This window comes from Acipenser ruthenus, chromosome 4 (assembly GCF_902713425.1).
Source record: "Acipenser ruthenus chromosome 4, fAciRut3.2 maternal haplotype, whole genome shotgun sequence".
Lineage (NCBI taxonomy): Eukaryota > Metazoa > Chordata > Actinopteri > Acipenseriformes > Acipenseridae > Acipenser > Acipenser ruthenus.
Window position 1 is genome coordinate 50,990,656 of NC_081192.1, and position 20,395 is coordinate 51,011,050.

General features: G+C 39.3%; 1 protein-coding gene across 4 annotated transcripts in view; it reads left to right on the plus strand.

Annotated features, from left to right (window-relative positions):
• The window catches only part of LOC117400281 (myomesin-1-like), a 51,385-nt gene that overhangs the window by 26,030 nt on the left and 4,960 nt on the right, over positions 1-20,395 (plus strand). For 3 of the 4 annotated variants that reach the window (XM_059022524.1, XM_059022525.1, XM_059022526.1), the window contains 17 exons: positions 4,571-4,754; positions 5,530-5,704; positions 5,992-6,113; positions 7,372-7,704; positions 11,872-12,068; positions 12,346-12,472; positions 13,183-13,367; positions 13,638-13,752; positions 14,513-14,669; positions 14,821-14,927; positions 15,400-15,444; positions 15,930-16,066; positions 16,348-16,492; positions 16,806-16,865; positions 17,421-17,488; positions 18,112-18,225; positions 19,755-19,842. In XM_059022524.1, coding sequence (XP_058878507.1) covers positions 4,571-4,754; positions 5,530-5,704; positions 5,992-6,113; positions 7,372-7,704; positions 11,872-12,068; positions 12,346-12,472; positions 13,183-13,367; positions 13,638-13,752; positions 14,513-14,669; positions 14,821-14,927; positions 15,400-15,444; positions 15,930-16,066; positions 16,348-16,492; positions 16,806-16,865; positions 17,421-17,488; positions 18,112-18,225; positions 19,755-19,842 — 2,359 coding nt within the window. The remainder of the gene's footprint in view (positions 1-4,570; positions 4,755-5,529; positions 5,705-5,991; positions 6,114-7,371; positions 7,705-11,871; positions 12,069-12,345; positions 12,473-13,182; positions 13,368-13,637; positions 13,753-14,512; positions 14,670-14,820; positions 14,928-15,399; positions 15,445-15,929; positions 16,067-16,347; positions 16,493-16,805; positions 16,866-17,420; positions 17,489-18,111; positions 18,226-19,754; positions 19,843-20,395) is intronic. The other variant, XM_033999995.3, reaches the window with a different exon arrangement.

A 20,395-nucleotide genomic window follows, 5' to 3' on the forward strand; every position in this document is an offset into this window, starting at 1 on the left:
TATATTATGCATTGTTTTACAGCTAACTTACCACTATATACAAATTCTATACTGTGAAATATATTTTAGTCAGTGCATTTTAATTGAGTATATCTTATCTAATTGTTAAATACTGCAAACCATGTCTTCCTAGTGTGACTACTCTAATGCACAGGGCATCAGTTGTAAATAATATGATACTAGTAGCAAAAATAAAACATTGCACAAAAAATATTTGTTTATTCATGTCATCAGTTGCAAAAATTCTTATATGGTCTCATTGATTAAATACTGTGTTCCACTAGCAGCTCTCTCACAGTCTTCAGGAAGTCTGTATATTTCAATATTATTAAAGTTTTAGTGTGTCTTTCCCCCACTTTCATCTCGGCTATGCTCTGCAACATACACGTGGGCCAGAACCATGCATGTGACATTTGCATGCCCTCCCATGTTTGTTGTGCATTCACAGAACACGTGCCAAATTTTAAAAACAAGTCAAAGATACCATGCTTTGATGCATTCTGCGCACCCCTCTTCATCATCCTCAATAAAATGCAAACTACAAACCACTACAAACCACAAAGACTACAGTATACACTGGCTAATTAGGCTCATTGTAAAATCCAAAATAGGTGATAATGCTATGCAATAGGATTGCTATTTCTATTCCTGCTTTAATTCCTAATGATTTCCATTACACGAGAGTAGATGTTAAAACTTCATGCTGATTTGAACTTGGCTCTCGCCAAGATAAGCACCAACTAAGACGTAGCTTTACAGTAAACTAATGTGATCCATATGCGTCTCCATCCATTTGCGTTTCCTTCCATATGATGATGTAGATATCCTTCTGTCTGGTGTTAATGGCTGAAGTGTAATGCTGGCTCCAGGGATCAGCTTATTTTGCCTCCCTGGCGCATCAGCACACACAACGGCTGCGATGCTGGCTCCGGGGATCAACCAAAGTGCGGCCTCCCCAGCGCATCAGCATGACAACCGTCTGGATTGAGCTAAGTAGGGTACATCTCTGGGGTTTTCAAGTGGGCACCTTCCATCCTCAGTGTTTCGTCGACTAGCCCACGACACCTCAAGAGGGCTCGACGGTGATTCTGGCGTCCCAGCATCACCCCCCTCCGTCCCCCACTCAACTCAGCCCAGCTTACTTACCTGTCCCCAGCCAGAATCTTTCCGTCTCAACCACAGCCAGTTGCTGCTCCTCTCTGCTGCTTCAGATAAGTTCTTCACTGTGCGACGCAACTCTTGGCCACTGAATCCGACGTCTCTGAGAAACCGGGTTGTAGAGTGTGCCACAAATCCTCGACAACCCACTTCCACTGGGTAAACCCGAACTCTCCATCCTCGCTGTTCCGCTTCAGTGGCTAGTTGAGCATACCGCAGTTTCTTCCTCTCATGCGCCTCATCTACAGCGTCCTCCCATGGCACTGTTAACTCTACCAGGTGAACAAGGCGTGCTGATCCAGACCACAAGACAATATCTGGTCGAAGGTTAGTGGTGGCAATCTCAGGTGGAAAAATAAGCCGTTGACCAACATCTGCTAGCATATTCCAGTCTCTAGCAGCTTCCAGTTGTCCTGGGCGAGGATTGGTTTTAACACCTTTTCTTGGTGGTTGCTCTCCTGGGCGGAGGAATGTTGTCTTTTGTGTGTAATGTTTTGATGGAACAGGTGGCAACTTATTGGTCATGTTACGCTTGTCTTCCAATGCTAAGGCCAAACATCGCAGCACCTGGTCATGGCGCCAAGTAAACCGTCCTTGGCTAAGAGCCACCTTACATCCTGTCAAAATGTGCCTTAATGTTGCAGGTGATGAACACAAAGGACATGAGGGATCCTCTTCTACCCAGAGGTTTAGGTTCTGTGGTGATGGGAGAACATCATATGTTGACCTGATGAGGAAACTGATCCTGCTCTGTTCCATTGACCATAGGTCTTGCCAGCCAATCTTGCGTTGTTCCACACTCTCCCATCTCATCCATTCTCCCTGTTTGGCCTGGGAAATGGCCTTTATACACCTCATCCTCTCCTCCTGCTTTTGCACCTCGTTGACTACCAGCTTCCTTCTTTGAGCTGGGGCCGCCTTGTGCCATGTAGGAGGAGTTGAACTGAAACCAAGACCCCCTCTTCCATGCTGAACTTGCCCCATGATATCACCAATTCGAAGGGCAGCCTTTGCATCTTCCACAGCTTTCTTTGCCGCCCACTTTCTTCCAGTTTTCAACACAGGTGCTGCCTCCCTTACGCATTTATCGCGTGACTCTACTAATGTCATTTCCAGTCTGACCTTGGCGCACTTAAACTCCTCGGTTAGAGCAGAGACTGGTAGCTGCAGTATTCCTTTACCATAAAGTCCCACTCTGCTGAGGCAGCGTGGAACTCCCAACCATTTCCTGATGTATGAACTGATTAAAGCTTCCAGCTTCTCTACTGTTGTCAAAGAAACCTCGTACACAGTCAGTGGCCACAGCAACCTCGGCAGTAGACCAAACTGAAAGCACCAGAGTTTTAGTTTACCTGGTAGAGCGCAGCTGTCTATGCTCTTCAACCCTTCCACTGCTTGTTGTCTAACTTCTCCCACACGAACTGTGTCCTTTAGATCCCTGTCGTACCATCTCCCAAGACTCTTCACTGGCTTCTCAGACACTGTTGGTATTGCCTCACCATTAATGAAGAATGTTTTATCTACTACTTTGCCTTTAATTATAGAGATGCTCCTTGATTTAGTGGGCTTGAATTGCATTCGTGCCCATTCAATGTTATTGGTTAATTTGCCCAATAATCGATTAGTGCAGGCTACTGTTGTAGTCATGGTTGTCATGTCATCCATGTATGCTCGAATTGGTGGTAGTCGCATTCCAGAAGCCAAGCGCTCTCCTCCTACTACCCATTTTGATGCCCTAATGATTACTTCCATTGCCATGGTAAAAGCCAGTGGAGAAATGGTGCATCCTGCCATTATTCCAACCTCTAGGCATTGCCATGTAGTGCTGAATTCTGAAGTTGAAAAACTGAATTGCAAATCTCCAAAATAGGCTTTCACTAAATTTGTTATTGTCATCGGTACACTGAAAAAATCAAATGCTGCCCAAAGTAGTTCATGTGGCACTGAACCATATGCATTAGCCAAATCCAGGAATGTCACATGGAGCTCCTTCCTCTCCTTTTTAGCTGATTGAATTTGTTGCCAGATCACATTGATGTGTTCTAAGCAACCTGGGAAACCTGGAATGCCCGCTTTTTGTATTGAAGTGTCAATGAAGCAGTTCTTTAATAGGTAAGCTGACAATCTCTGAGCAATAATGCTGAAGAAAATCTTGCCTTCTACGTTTAATAGGGAAATGGGACGAAACTGACTGATGCTTGTAGAATCTTTTTCTTTAGGTATAAAGACTCCACCTGCTCGGCGCCATGCTCTTGGTACAACCTGTTTTTCCCATGCCACTTTCATCAATTTCCACAGAATTCGTAGAACTCCTGAAGCACTCTTGTACACTCTGTACGGAACTCCATTAGGCCCTGGAGATGATGAAGCCCTTGCTTTTTTCACAGCTTGCTCTATTTCTTTCCACTTAGGTGCACAGTCCTCCATTTGGTATTCTGGTGGATTGATAGTTGGGATGTCTGACGGAATTGACATGGGCTCCTGCCTTTTTGAATCTGTATGTGTTTCCTCCAAATATCTCTCCAGCTCAACCTTAGATGCTTTTAGTGTGCCATTCTTCTCACTGGTGAATAACTTCTTTACAAATTTGAATGGGTCTTTATAAAAGTTCGCTCTCGCACGCTCCTTCTTTTTGTAGCGTTTCCGTAGGCGCTCAGCTCTGCGCAATGTTGCAAGCTTATCTTTTATGACCCTTTGTAAGAGATTGAGTCCCTCCTTCTGACTTTGTTCTGCTCTTCTCCATTGGTTCCTCAGCTGTCTCCTTTCTCTAACTAAGCGTTCAATCTCCTGCTGCCGTCTAGACTTTCCAGGAATAGTTTGTACTTTTTCCTTCCTTTTTTCAACTCCAAACCTCTCACTTCCATATGCGTAGATGATGTCCCCAAATTTATCCAGCTTCTTTTCAATTGTTCCACTTAATCTTTCCAATGCAACGCAGAGATCTGTGTTTACTGTGTCCCATGCAGTTTTCTCACAAGCTCTTGGCCATTTAACTCCAGGCTTGTGCCCGTTGAGGTTCTTTTCTCTCTTATGCTGGTTTGTCTGACCGGGTTCACAAGGATCATTAGGTTCATCACTAACTGTGTCCATGCAAGTCCTCCTCACATCTATGACAGGGGTGCTGATATCCTGCGAACTGTGGTTTGCTTCCTGTCGCTGGATTTCATTTGACTGACTTGACTGACTTCGTAAGAAGTACTGATCAATGCGAGGCCCTTGTCCCTTCTCCCTCAAGCATTTCATTCTCCCTTGATGAATCTTCAAACCCCTGACCGTTGTCGCCTTGCTCCAGCCGCAGACACAAACCTGGAGTTTATAGCTACATTAATTGCTCTGTGGTTACTAAAATATACATTGCAATAACTGTAATAAGTTGTTTCTCTCTGTGTACTTTACTTGTTGCTTTTCGCAGTGTGTCGCAGGCACTGATAGCTGGCAGAGAGTGAACACAGAGATCCCAGTGAAGTCTCCCCGCTTTGCTCTCTTTGACCTGGCGGAGGGCAAGTCCTACTGCTTCCGCGTGCGCTGCTGTAACTCTGCCGGAGTGGGAGAGCCATCTGAGCCAACCGAGGCTACCGTCGTGGGAGACAAACTCGGTAAGGGTGCTGAGCACAAAACAATGTTTCAGTGACTCAGTCTGGGACCAAATCAAAACTTTGACAACCCGCTAATCGCACTTAACAAAACTGTATTTAATAGCGTTTTCTTTTTTTTGTAAGTATCTTATTTCGTCTACTCATAAAAAGAAAATGCTATTAAATACAGTTTTGTTAAGTGCGATTAGCGGGTTGTAAAAGTTTTGATTTGGTCCCAGCCTCAGTCTTAGAAAAATAGAGCAAACTTATCATTAAAATAAGGAAGAAGAGCAAAACTAACCCAGCCTCATCCTAACCTTTATTAATTAAACAAACAATGCAGTGTTGAACATTAAGACACAGCAGTTTAAGAGATACCATTCCAAGTCAAGACCTTGTAATTACTTAACTGAACACCTTGGATACATTTAACAGTTAAAGACCTGGTTTGAACTAGGCATTGTGCTGCTTAATTAAGTAATTAATGTATTGAAATAGGTACCACTGGGCTTGACCAGCCAGCTAGTTAAGAAAAAAAAAAATGGAAATCCATTTATTCCAAAGTATCATTAGCACACTTTGTATTTAATAAAATAAATCAATAATTCAAGGCTCCCAGGTATTCTTAGTTGTTTATTTCTACTTTTGTAACATTAAAGGGCATGTTTGTCTTTTCATTAAACGGTTAATGACATGTTGCAGTAAAAGGCCTATACTTATGTCCCAAGAAGCAAACAAGCAAGCATATTTATTCATATTGGTTTTTTTTTGTTTGTTTTTAACCATGTCTGTACAGATATCCCCAAGCCACCCGGCCATGTTTTGCCAACTAGGAACACTGATACATGTGTGGTCCTGACCTGGGCGGAATCCAAGGATGCAAAGGATCTGGTTGGGTACTACATCGAAGCTACCGTTGTGGGCTCGGGAGTCTGGGAGCCCTGCAACAACAAGCCAGTAAAGGGCACCAGGTACTGCAGACTATATCTGTGTATTTGATTTTGTAAATGTTGTTGAAATAAGGTATACATAGTTATAACAGACAAATAGAACTAAGAGTTTTTTTTCAATTGACTGTTTGCTTCCAGGAAGCATTCGTAACATCACATACATGTGTTGAATTGCGGGTATGCTATTTAATGCCCTCTAGTGGCAATGATGTATTATAACAGTAGCAACTCCTCTACACAGCACTTGCTGGTTGAAACATACTGTAGGTATGAGGTAATGTTTTATTTTATTTTGCTTTTGTGTACAGGTTTTTCTGCCATGGACTTTCAACTGGTCAGACGTACGTCTTCAGAGTCAGTGCTGTGAACGCAGCTGGGCTCAGTGAATTTTCACAGGAATCTGAGGCTATTGAGGTCAAGGCAGCAATTGGTAAGCAAGCAGCCATATAAACTGTTTATAAATCATAAGGTCATTTTTTAATGTTTTGAACTTCTGTATGAAATATATTGTTTTATTGTTCCCACTAAATGAAATTTATAATTAAAGTTCGGGAGGAGGGTCAGACACCAATCTCCGCATCACCAAATTGAATCATTCAATTTACACATTAGCTAATTTAAATTGTTAGCACTTTAAATACCCTCTTCACTTATTGCGTTGCGTTTTGATTTCATCGTAACCCACCACCTCCCCATCTCCACCTTTCTTAATAACAGTTTTTATGTTTTATCAAATGGGGGTCTTAGCCTTGTCCAGTTGGCCAGGCAGCGAACCCTCAAACCAAGTTAGGTTTGATGCCAAATTAATGTGTATATACAGCATACTTTTCTGTTAAATCGCATACTCCGCATTCTCTACAATAAATATTTGTACTAAAACATTTTGAGATTGGTGTTTGTCCCGAACTACTGAAGTTGTTATTGCACTGTACCATAAGCATTTATTTTCCCACCAGCAATCTCTAACTGTCCACATTATACCTCACTGTAGTAACAGAATACAGTCATTCTGTCCACCCCCCATTTCATATAACAGTAGTAGACTTCCTGTGGTTTGGCCCATTACTATCCAACATGGAAGGTTCCAAACCAGCCTACCAACTGCACAATCACGTTCCCTCTGGACATTGACAGCCAGTCCCTGGTGTGTAAGGTATCACTTCCTTCAACCCCACCGTGTGTTGTATCTGTTTCCATTAATCTCGCTTAACTTCCTTCCATACCTGGGATTACTAACACTGGTCTGTATCCATAAGCTTTCAACAGTGCACAGTAAATGAAACACCAGCTAACCAACTGCTCATTTTTGTTGTTGTTTGGTAACAAGCAGCATGATTCCTTTTGAAAATACCCCTTGGGAAATGTGCCATTGTAATTTAATTCACATGCACCCCATGAAAAACAGTGTTTGTAACCCAGTCCCACAGATGCTGCTGAAGCTCTGCATAGCTAGTGTATAGACAGAGAATCACTATCTTTTGGGCCTAAATTCCAATGGTTTCATTTCCATGATGTGCTTATTTTCAAAAAAGGTTTGGTTCAAAGCCCAGTATATGTGAGTGTGTGTGTTTCTTATTAGACCATTGTGTCTAATTTGCTAATGCATTTAATATTTCTTCTTTTGATTGTTTTGCTTGCGTACTGTATGTGCCTGAATAAAGTACTCTCCTGTTCTCTGCTAACTCTAGGGGGAGGTGTTCCTCATGGTGTGTGTCCTGAAACAAGTGGTAAAACTGGTGAACTAACTGAGCGCTCGTCACGCTGGGAAGGCAAGCATGAGGCCTCTCAGCCTGCTCCCGACACTTTGCTAAAGCGTGATGCTCAGGTTAACAGGGACATGCCGCCCATTAGCTCTGAGTCTTTAGCTCCAAGTCCCAAAGTAAGTAAGGACAACGAGGCAATCAAGGGCAGTCTGCCAGCTGCACCCATTGCCTCAAAGAAAGTAGATGTTGAGCAGACAAGTAAGTCTGAGCTAGAAGGTTCGTCCAAGAAGGAAAAAATGAAGCAGTGGAAAGATTCAGGTGAGATAAAAAAAAAAAAAAATACTTTTCATGTATGTTCGAATTTATTATTTATTTCTAAATTATCATTCTAATCCATAATTTCTTGAGTTTTATGCTACGTTTCTATGGACACACTTTCACAGACCAATATCCCACTTACATAACTGCCTGCCCGGTCAAAGAGTAGCACATCCATGCATTTTACAAAGCAGAGTGTGTAGAGGAAGTCCAGCAATACATTTAGTCCTGTTATTTCCAGTGGTAGTTCCATATTATTAGACCTTGCAGTACCGAGTTGCTGTTTACATCTCAGTATAGGAAAGTGTTTGGGATGCTAATGTAAAGTATTCAGCTCCTGTTGCTGAACATGACCCTTTCTTTATATATGGAATTACTTTACAATTAGTTTTCATCCTTTTAGATCATTAGGTTATTTTTGGTTAGATATATTTGTATCGTTGAGGCATTAAAATGTGTGCCTCTTAACCTTATGTGATTATTCAATGTAGTTTTATTTGAATTAACTAGGAAAAGTCCATAGAGATCCAGGTTCTCGTGCACAGAGACAAACAGGCAAGTCAGCAGCATCATTCACTTCAGTTTATAACAAATCTATGACATTGAGTTCACAATGTTCGGTATAGAAAGGGTCCATTGAAAGAGATGGGATTTTCTGTATCTCTGCGTAAAACTGTGCCCATGGGAATATAGTATTAGTCCTGTCCTATGTTATTATGGTCATTAAAGAGCAACTTGGTATGCGTATGAAATATTACAGTTCTCTTAATTCATTTAGTTTTCTTCTTGCTTAGGTTTACTCTTCTGTTTATGTAATCACATGCTGATTTTTTAAACTCAGTTAAAAGCACTCATTGCCTCAATAGAGCTCTCATATCTCCTCACAATATACCATTAACCGGTCCCCCGATACACTCTTCTCCTAGTGGACATAAGCAGTATATTAGTAACGAATGCCACATAGAACAGTGGTTTACAAACACCTTTTGTTGGTGGCCTCGAATGTGTGGCTGCACTGCTAATTGTTTCTAAATCATACAAAAAGTAAAGAAAATTTAGACATATGCGCTTCTACATTTTTCACTTATGTCTATAATAAAGCCAGGGTTTCTCATTTAAAAAAATAGAGCAGTCCCTCTCAACTCCGTACTGAATCTTAATTCCCAGGCCCTTCTAATAATAATGGAGACAAAAATCTGGTATTTTGCTAGATTGTTTTTTTTTTATTGGTCTGACAACAGGTCAAACTTAATAGATTAATAGATCATATGTATTTATATAAATTAACACAGTACCTAAGCTAAAGTACATTAATGTACTGAAGTTAATAATAAATACAAAAACTACTTTCACTTTCCTGTTCCAAACACATGTTGCACAATTAAACCTAACAAAATTATAACAATTTGTAATGCTGCTGTATCATAAAATTATATGTAAAACTGTAATATTCCAGAATAATTGGTTGTGAAGGCCTTACTTTGCCCCACTGAATTAACTATATAAAGTAGAGGATGTCACACAGTAGTTAATGCTATACATTTCTCGTGTGCATTTCAAGCAGAAACACTACAAAAGTAGACTTTTTTTTTTTTAAATCCCTGCCATTGTAGCTTCTTCACAATAAAGTGGCAAAAGACCCATTTTCATAAAGTAATAGCATTACTGAGGTTTACTTATGACTTTTTTTAGCTGTAACACAAGGGAAAATTGCCAAATTTAAGTGAACTCCGCAAAAAATGAATGTGGAAAAGGGGGCGTTGTACTATTTTTGTTTATTACCATTCCCATAACAGAAAATAGACACAGAAACAGAATGAGAAATTAGAATGAAAGCAGCATGAACTGTCCTGAATGAAAGCTGGACAGCGGCACCGATTTTAAGATAAAGGTTAATTAGGAGAGTTGCTGGGGGGCTGCTGTGGCTGCACAAAATCCTGTGGCCACAGTGGCCGCATTTGAGAAACGCTGACAGAACACAAATCTGGTATTTCTTATGTCCACTTTCGGGGTACAGGTCAATGGTTACTCTCAGCGGTACTAAATGAGAGAAGACATGTGAGATCTCTATAGAGGCAATAAGGGGGATTTTAACTTCTGGATTTTAAAAAGTCACCAGGAAAATTAAGCACAAAGTGAATTTAAACAGGAAGAATGCATTAGTTAAGAAAACTGACTTCTTTCATAGCGGTCCCAGGTTGCTCTTTATTGTGTGGTAGGACAGTGCTAGGTGCTGCAGCAGGAAGGCTGATCTCAAAGCCGCATATAACATATGGGCAGCAATAGAGCATAGCTCCCCCAGTGCGCCTAAACCATAAACACGTTCAACTACCCTCCACCTCATTCACCTCCACTCACTCACGCTCCATGGCCTTTGTAAACCCAAATTATGACAAGGTCTCATGAATTTCTCTGACTTATCCTGAGCATAGGGCTCCTGAGTGGCGCATCCAGTAAAGGCGCTCCGTGTGGAGTGCAGGATGTGCCCTATAGTCTGGACGTTGCGAGTTCGAGTCCAGGCTATTCCTTTGCCGACCGAGGACTGGAGCTTCCAGGGGGCGGCGCTCAATTGGCCGCCCAGAGGGAGGGAGGGTTAGGTCGGCCAGGGTGTCCTCGGCTCACCGCGCACCAGCGACCCCCGTAGTCTGGCCGGGTGCCTGCGGCTTGCCTGTAAGCTGCCTGAGAGCTGCATTGTCCTCTGACGTTGTAGCTCTTGGGTGGCTGCATGGTGAGTCCGAAGTGTGAAAAAAAGCAGTCGGCCAACGGTACACGCTTCGGAGGACAGCGTGTGTTCGTCTTTGCCCTCCCGAGTCAGCGCAGCGGTGGTAGCGGTGAGCTGAGCCTAAAAATAATTGGCCATTCCAAATTGGGAGAAAATAATAAAAATAATTGGCAACAACTAAATTAAGAAAAAAAAAAAAAGCTTATCCTGAGCATCATAAAATGCCTACCCACAGCTGAGACTACCAGACAGTTTTTAAGCTGGTTGGAAATGTCAGTAGATGGACATTTCAAGTTCCTACCACCCGCTTATCACTTTAATTCCGACATTAATTTGTTCTGGTTATTGTAATGCTATTTCTCATCAGCCAGCAGTGTTATCAGAGGCTTTAATGACAAAAGAAAATACAGCATTGCCACAATCCCCAAACTATAGTAATTGTTGTCTGTGTATTGAGACCATAACAAATACTCAATGTGATACTTTTAGTAATGAATGTAATCTCTAACAATAGAACTGTGCATGCAAGTTTGTTCACTGTTAATATTAAACATCTAAAGATGACAGCTCTTTAACTGAATTTCAATAAGCAGCTGCAATGTAAGTTCTGTATATGGTGCATGGAAAACACTCAGTTGGAAAGACCATGTGTTTCAGCATGTAGAAGAGGCTGCATTGCAGGTTGTAGGTGTGGTGCTCTTTGGTCGCTGGTCTGCATGTGGTAAATATTAAAACAGGATTCCAGGTGGGAAAGCAGTAAACTGAGTATTGCTTCCAGGCAATAAAGTAAGTGTAAGTTGTTGAGACATAGGAAAGTTTCTTTGTGAAAGGTAAGTGTTGATATTGGACAGCATGATAAATAGAGGGTGCAATGGCAGGCAGCATCCGCATGCTGCTCAGTCCTTTAAAACTTATTATATACATCTTTTTTCTTCATGTTAGACATTTTTTATAATATACAGTGACGTATCTGCCACCATTTTGTTTTTGGCTTATCGATTCATTAAACAAAGATTTGAATTTTACAATTTAAATTTGCAGCAGTTTCTTTAAAGGGGTCACTGGTTAAAAAGTCTGTGAATTTCCAATTTAAAAAAAAAACAAAAAAACATTGCACCTCTATATTAAATACTAGAGCCTTGCTCTGGTTCCAGGGCAGGTTATTAAAGTGTACTGCAGTATTAACTCACTGTGACACATGCACAGCCTATGCTGGGCACTTCCTCGCACTGGTTATTAAGCACATCCACAGAGTCGATATGAGATTTTAAACACTTAACAGAAATGCTGTTGTTTTTTTATGTATAATGTTTAGTTATTGTAATTTATGTGCTGTATAATGTTTGTATATTTCAAAAAACCCTGTGCTTTACACCCAGACCTCTAAAATGTGAGAAGTGCTCTGGGATCATTCACTTAGTAACACTATCTGCCAATTGAAACAGCTTCCCCTGCCCCACCCTATGGAATCAGTGTTCTTGAAACCGTTCGCAACTCCATGGTGCTTGGATGGAAACAGCCCAAATTCATTGGCGGGGCTGAGATTACTGGGTACTTTGTGGACTACCGTGAAGTGATCGACGGCGTGGTGGGGAAGTGGCACGAGGCCCACATAAAGCCAGTCAGCGAAAGGGCATACAGGGTAGGTTGTCTATTTCCTTCCTGCGTTCTAAAAACAAGTTTAAGTCATTTGAAACATCGTGGGTGGGGGCTTACTTTCCTAATAACCTAACATATTTGCTCTTTCTGTCTATGTTGTCGTTTTATTAAAAGGATGTGTATAGAAGGCATTATTATGGTCTTCAGCCTGTGAAAGGGTACAGCAAAATGAATGGATGAATTGATATATTACTGCTGCAGCTGTAACATCTGTAGCCTGGGGATGAAATGGTTGTGAAAGTTGTGTTTTTTTTCTGCAGGTAAATGACCTGAAGGAGAATATGACCTACCAGTTCCAGGTGCGTGCTGCTAACATAGCTGGAGTTGGAATACCATCCCTTCCAAGCACATCCTTCAAGTGTGAGGAATGGACCATTGCAGTGCCAGGTGAGAGTCAAGCATACAACATTGTAGCTGTTTTATCCTGTTACACGAGGAGTGAATTAAGTTATGAGTTGTTACAGTAACATAATGTATATGTAGGGCTCTTCATTTTCGGTTTTTATTTTTGGTCATGTGATGCCCCTTTAAAGTTATATTGAGCCGACTACATTTCTTAATTACACTCTTGGAAAAGCTTTGATTGTGAAACAAGTTCACTTTAGTTTTTTCTCCTGTAACTTGAATGAGGCTATGATTCTCTTTCATTGATAATGTAAAAAAAAAAAAAAAGCAACTTCTTAACGAACCGAACACAAAAAGCGAATTTGGTTAAGTTACTTTTATTTAAAATCGTAATGACTCGTTGCAAAAAAAAAAAACTGTTTTGCAAATGAATTATGATTTCATTAAATCAATCAAATTTTACATTATCAATGAAACATAATCATAGTTAATGAAGTTACGGAAGAAAAAACTAAAACTAAAGTGAACTTGTTTCATACTTTTCCAAGAGTTTAATTGAACAGAGTTGTCTCGAAAAAAGGGACATTTCTATCCAGCTTAAAAACCGAACGAAAATAGTAATGGCACAAATCCATAATGAATTCCAAATTTATGAATAACCTTCACAAAAACAATTAACATATACAGAGGTGTGGCCAAGTGTTCCAGTGGCTATTTTAAATAAAGGCTTAACCATTGCTGTCTTTGCACAGGACCTCCTTATGACCTCAGGTGCACTGAAGTGAGGAAAGACTCTCTGGTGCTGCTCTGGAATCCCCCTGTATATTCCGGCCGCAGCGAGGTCAATGGGTTCTACCTAGACATCAAAGAGGCAGAGGCGGATGAAAGTCAATGGAGGTCTGTCAATGAGAAGGCAACACAAAAGAAATACATGAAGGTGAGGGAAACAAAACATTTATTGTATGGGAATTCATATTCAACAGCATTGCTTGAAATGGAACATAAAATAAAAGTTGCATTTTTTTATTGAAACTTTTATTTCAATCAACTCTTGGATGCCCAAGCACAACATTCCCCTTTGTCTGTAATCCTGCTGTCCTTTTCTTTGTCTCTATTTTGTCACAGTTACACAGTAATTACATGTGCAATTACATGACTGTTAATACCATTAAAAGTGTTACCTTCTAAATCCTTTTTTTGTGAACAGATTAAACACCTGAAGGAAGGCAATACCTATGTCTTCCGTGTGCGAGCACAGAACAAAGCAGGTGTTGGAAAACCCTCAGATGAGACAGAGCCTGTCCTTGCTGAGACTCGCCCAGGTGTGTAACTTAGTCCAGGTTAACTGCTCTTGAAACTCGTTATATACAAGGTATACAGTATTCTGCATATACAGGGAGAAAATGCTGAATATAAAGAATGCTCTTTGGACCTTCTACACTTGTGAAGCTCATTCCTTATTTTGCTTCTTGTGTTTTGTTTTTATTTGTGCTATTACATACAAACCTACTATCTCCCCGTGTACCCTCTCTATTTTTTTTAGCTTTCTCTTAATTTAGGTGGTATACAATACACTATTTAAAAATGCCATTACATTGTAAATGCACTGTAAGCCTGCCTACATGTGTAATTACAATGTGATTAATACTACCTGAAATAATGTTAGGCTTTTTTAAGATGGTATAATTTAATATACTCACTGTAATCAATAATAGCCTCACCTGTACCACAGTTACATAATCTCACTAGTTTACCGAATTCAGATTTCAGAGCTTCAATACGTCATAAGAGTCATAAATGTCCAGCCCTGGATTGATTCATCTTGTTAATTACATTGCCTGTTTAGGCTGCAGAGAGAAGGTGATGAAGTGGTCAAGTTACAGGAGATATAAATATGAGCAACTTGGGTAGATAGTCGAACAGGGGCTAGCGGGACACCGCAATGTCGAGAGCGACTCAGAGAAACTGAGTATGTAGAACAATGCTAAGCCCCCATACAGGGATGTAAAGTGTAGCTCTAGATCTATAGTATTATAGTGAAATGAACCTCAGGATGTTAAAAACCCTTACGTTTTTCTTCAGGAACCAAGGAGGTGGTTGTGGATGTTGATGATGATGGTGTGATTTCATTGATCTATGAGTGCTCTGAGATGACTGCAGATTCTAAATTTGTCTGGTCCAAGAATTATGAAGAAGTCTCAGATTCGTCCCGTCTTGCTATGGAGACCAAAGGTGGCAGGTAAATCATACCTCTTCAGTTCATTTGTAGTCAACAAGGAACTGTTGCTCTTGTCTTTGAACTGTAGATATAAGTAAGTAAGCAATGCAAATACGATTTAAGAAAATGAAAGTAAAGGACTGTATTTGTATCTTCACCCTTGTTTCCTTAGGTCAAGAGCTGTCTTCAAAGACCCAGCAATTGAAGATGTGGGCATTTACTCATGTGTTGTCACAGAAACAGATGGGGTATCTGCTAGCTATACCTTAGATGAAGACGGTAAGTGATTTGCGGTAACAAAACTGGTTATATTTTATGGGTCATTTTAGTTTTGAAAGGATTTTCATGTTTATTAGGACTTGCCAAACTGTCTCTTATAGCTGAATAACATATAAATATGTATAACATGTTAACATGTTATAAATACTATTTATTTTCATTCAGACGATGAATCTAGAACTGACTAGAAGCATTAGAAAGCCAATGAAAGGGGAGGACAACTTCCAAACTCACTTCTCTTGCTTGTGTGTGGCATACTTTGGCTCATTATGAGAGACCATCACCACCAGGGAAACAGGAGCACCACCAGCATCTAAGATGGAGCTCATTCTATGTTTTGATAGTCATGAGTTTCAAAGCAATGTTTATTTTGAACCTTGCATATATTTAATGTAGTTTCACAAGAATATAAGTTAGTAAACAAATCAAAGTTGAACATAATGACTAACTGGTGTCTTGTCTCTTCACACAGAGCTGAAACGTCTGCTAGAAATGAGCCACGATCATAAATTCCCCAGTAAGTAAAAAAAAACAAAAAAACAAAAGAAGAGGTTTTTTTTTAGTTTTTTTTTTTATTTTATGGCCAAAACTACTGTATTTGGGATACAAAAAGTGTTGCAATAGACATTTGCTTTCACAATATTGTAGATATATTGGAATACGTTTGAACTTTTAAAACAGTTGCTAAAATGAAAGTGGCATTTTGTCATGGTAGTCAGCCAACGAGATCTGGCACAGGTTTATCCATACATATTGTTCGTATGTCTGAGTGAGATATTTTACACCAATATGTTCTTTGGTGTTCAACTACTGTACGCAAGTGGACTAGCAACACACGGCAATCTGGCAAACAAAAAGGGAATTTATTTCGAATATGTCTCCCCACAATACCGTGCCCCTATTGTGTAAGCAGTGTTTTGACTTGTGCAAACAACCAAAAAATATATACCTAACCAAAACTGGTAAATATCACTAAGCCATTTACTTTCCTTTTTTTTCTAGCTGTCCCTCTCAAATCAGATCTGGCTGTTGAACTTCTGGAGAAGGGACGCGTTCGCTTTTGGCTGCAAGCAGAAAAGCTCTCTGCCAATGCTAAAAGTAACTTTGTCTTCAATGATACAGATGTGATCCATGGAGAGGTAGGTGTTTTTTAAATTATTTACCCAACTTATTTTATAGTTCTACAGACTGTTTCACAGCTTTAGCATTAGTTCAAAGGTATTAAATTTGCACTGTAATATAATCTTGGCATAATCTTAAACTTGTGGTTATTTCACTCATCAGGATAACTGTAAACAACCCTTCTGAGTTATTCAGCCATCCTTATCAGCAGAACATTTATGGTGTATCCTCTATATGCCATATATAGCAAGACTGGTTGTTGTGAGTAGTAAAAAGTGGTGTTGATTTTGTTTTACAGAAGTATAAAATGAGTGTTGACAAAAACACTGGTATTATTGAAATGATAATGGAAAAATTGGAAGATGAAGATGAAGGCACTTTCACCTTCCAGCTAAAGGATGGGAAAGCAGCCAATCAGTCCAGCTTGGTTCTGATTGGGGATGGTAAGGCATTGGAATAAAAGATCTGGCACCTTCAAGACAATCATACTAACAACAGTTGTTTTAATAGATGCTTTTATAAAGGTACAGTTAGTGGTCACACACAGAGAAGTACAGTTGTAATGTATTTATGTCAAAGCAATTTCGTTAAAAAGAAGAAAACTTTTGTTGTTGCATATTCTAAGCATATTTGCCAAAAAATGTTCCTGTGTCAATATTAATTGTAGTGGAGATGTTATTATGCGCTTCTCAGCTTACATACAGTAATATGATTCAATGCAGTTGTCAGGAGAAACTCATTTTCTTCTATTTGCAGTGTTCAAGAAGCTACAGAAGGAATCAGAATTCCAGAGGCAGGAATGGTTCAGAAAACAAGGTAACCACGAACAATGTGCTATGCAGACAGCTTGGCAAATTCCAGCAATCTGAGTTGTTAGCAGCATTGCATACATGAATCATTGTTTTAGAGTGAACATACGAGGTCACCAGTTTCTTGTACTTTAATTAAATTTGTCTTGCATTTTTGTAATTTTATATGTGTTAACGCACTGCAGATAATCATATCTGTGTGACACTATCAACAAGTACATTTATTTTGCCTTTGTTATGATATATGGGTTGTGTTCCACCATTAGGCATTACTCATTATATCAAAAATACCACACATTTCAACAATATTTGTAGTCTCTTCTTGAGGATTGAGGTGTGTGAGGGGCTATAAGGCATTTAACATGGTGTCTCTTAGCACCATTGCTATGTTTCTCCCTATGGGCAAATTGGAGGCAAATGGCCCCTTCCATAGTATTATGTATTATTATTATTTGTTTATTTAGCAGACATGTCATTATATATTGTTATAAAATATTGAAAAATAGGAAAATAAGTGTTTCATTCAATTATTAATATTTTGTTTAATTCAATTGTTATACAGGTCCTCACTTTGTGGAGTATCTTGGCTGGGAAGTTACTCCAAAATGCGATGTTTTGCTGAAATGCAAGGCAAGAAAATAAATCATTTATTATAGACAGTTTAAGGTGGTGGTGTTCTCACTTTAATTGAATGTTTGTCACTGAATATTATAATTGCTAAACAGAATTTTAAGAGAATGCTAATTTGTTTTGTTTTTTTTTAAATGTTCGTAATGTTATATATTTGGCTTTCATATACTAAGAAATATTGTATTCTGTCACCTATAAACAACATTGCGTAGGGCAAAGGTCCACTCTGGTTGTGCTTCTAAATAGCAGCCTAATACAAACCATAGAGGCTGCATTAAATGATGGTTTTAAAAATAAACCTACAGTAAGATTATTCTGTTTTGTTGTGTAATCAACTGGTCCACTGCCTTTATTTGTACACTATATTAGACAGTATATTTATGGATTAGCACAATTTCTTCCCTTCAAAATGGCAGTTAAAATCTCGATTAGTAGATTTGCCAGAGCCTGTTTAACATTAACAGGCTCTCAGTAGACTGGAATGGTATCAGGTGGCTCAGAGTCCCAAGACTAAGGAATGTCACTACATTGCCAGTTCAGATTCCTCTTGGAACAACAGGGCAAATGACTCATAGGGTTGACACTCTGGAACCCTCGTGATTAAGATTCTCTTCTTCCCTCAGGTGGCTAATATTCTGAAGGAGACCACAATTATCTGGTACAAGGATGAGAGAGAGATAATGTTTGATGACAAGCACGACTTCAAGGAGGGAGTGTGCACTCTGCTGATTTCACAGGTAAACCAGCTGATATAGGGGACCTAGTGGAGATGGTCTTACATATTGTATGTACATATTTACGTATGTAGGTATGCCACACTGCCTAGAAAAATTCTTCTACAATTGTGATGAAACTCAGTATTAACATTATTTAGCTAACGTTATTTTGAGTATTGTATTCTGGGGATACAGAGGGGAGTCTGTCTGTCCATACATTTGTCAGTCTGTATGTCACTGTAACAGGGATAGCTGAGTGGTGACGTCAGGCTAGAGAGACACAAAAACAAAGTACCACAGGGCAAAAGGCGCGGCGTGCGCCGTTTATTTGAACAATAACAAAAATAAAAGGTTTAACAAAAATAAACACTGCTCAAAGAGCAAAATAAAAAGATAAACAAAAACAAATCAGGAACACAAAGCACACAGGTCAGGCTAATTTTGAACTTTTCTTTTTTCCTTTCTCCTCTCGCTGTCCCATACTCTCCTCTGTACACCCACCCTGAACTGAGACCGTGGCCTAGGGGTTTAACTAGCTAGTAATTATTCTATTACCCCTCAGCCACAATCTGCACAAGTTTATGAATTACGTGTGACTGCCAGTTAGTTTAACAACGCACTAGCCGACAGCCAGACATTACCACAAGGATTTTAATGTAGATGGGGCTTCCCATCCACGCTGCAAAACAATACAAAATATACGGCGCTTGGCTGTTACATTTATAGATACATAAATCACAACAATAATAATAATAATAATAATAATAATAATAATAATAATAATAATACAACAACAACAACAACCCAAATACAAAATAATAAATTGCACAGGGCCGGAGGGGTACCCTGTTCTAAAATAAACAAATACAAAAACCCCACATTTTGTTGCAGGGCTTTGCCCCGCCCCCTTTTCATGTACAGGGCTCCTGGCCTTGTTACAGTCACTCTTACATTTTTGGATGCATTTTGAGAACACAAGAAGTTATCCCACATAAATCAAACATGTTACTAATATACCATGATACTAACACCCCATTTGCTTACCCAATGGCATCTAGGTCTTAAGTACTTATTAGCAGTCTATGGTATTCTGTACATACTGTTGATTTATGTCATGGTTGTCAAATTTTTCGTTACATTCAGCTCTTTTTGAATTTACCACCATAGCAGGGCATGTATGTTACTAACATAGTTGTTTTTGATTTTTTTTTTCACACCAAACGTGGACCACAAAAGGTCTTCCCTGCAGTGAGAAGCTGAGTTTATGTGGTAGACTGTGACATTTTGATTCATGATTAAGGATATGGATCAAACTGTTTCCTCTTCAAGGGTCTTTCTCTCAAAGACCCTTCACACTGTCAGATGATTTAGAACAAAAGTACATTGCAGAAATTATAACAGTGGACGCATTTAATCAATCATGGGATACATTTAAACGATAAGGTAAAGTACTTTCAAGCATAAATTGGGTAGATTAAAATGTACTATCCTACCAAGTTCAAAAATCATTCACTCCATTAATCTTGTTTTTATTTTATATTTTATTCAAGATTTCGAAGAAAGATGCTGGTATTTATGAAGTTATACTGAGGGATGACAGGGGAAAGGATAAGAGTTTATTGAAATTGGTTGACCAAGGTAAGGACTTTTGAGATGAAATGAGATTCTGACATTTACCTTTTCTGCCTGATTAATATAAACTAAAAACATTGCTTGAATGGCTTCAATGTTATACTATATCTCTATCCGCTAGTTTCTCAGACCCCAGTTACCTCATTTTATTTTATATAAGTTAGTACATGATATTCAGGGTCTAATAATTTGAAATAATTTAGAGAATAATATTTATAGTGCAGCAACAATGTAACACAAGTTGTATGTATTGAAATTATTATACAGTAGTCTCTGGCTAAGAGAACACCCCTCGGGAAGCAAGCAAAGTGTTCTTATAGCCGAAGTGTTCTCTAAGACGGAGTGAGCCACCAGACACAATATGAATCAATCTATAAATAAATCTATAAATAAATGCATACGTGCATCAACGTATGAAATGGACTGAATAAGTAAAAGCAAAACAATAGGCAAGTGTATGTTAATAAACTACAATAATAAAGTAACAGACAAACTAACGTTAATAAAAACTAAAGCAAAACAACACAGTCAAAAAGCTTAAATCGCTATGTACTGTGAA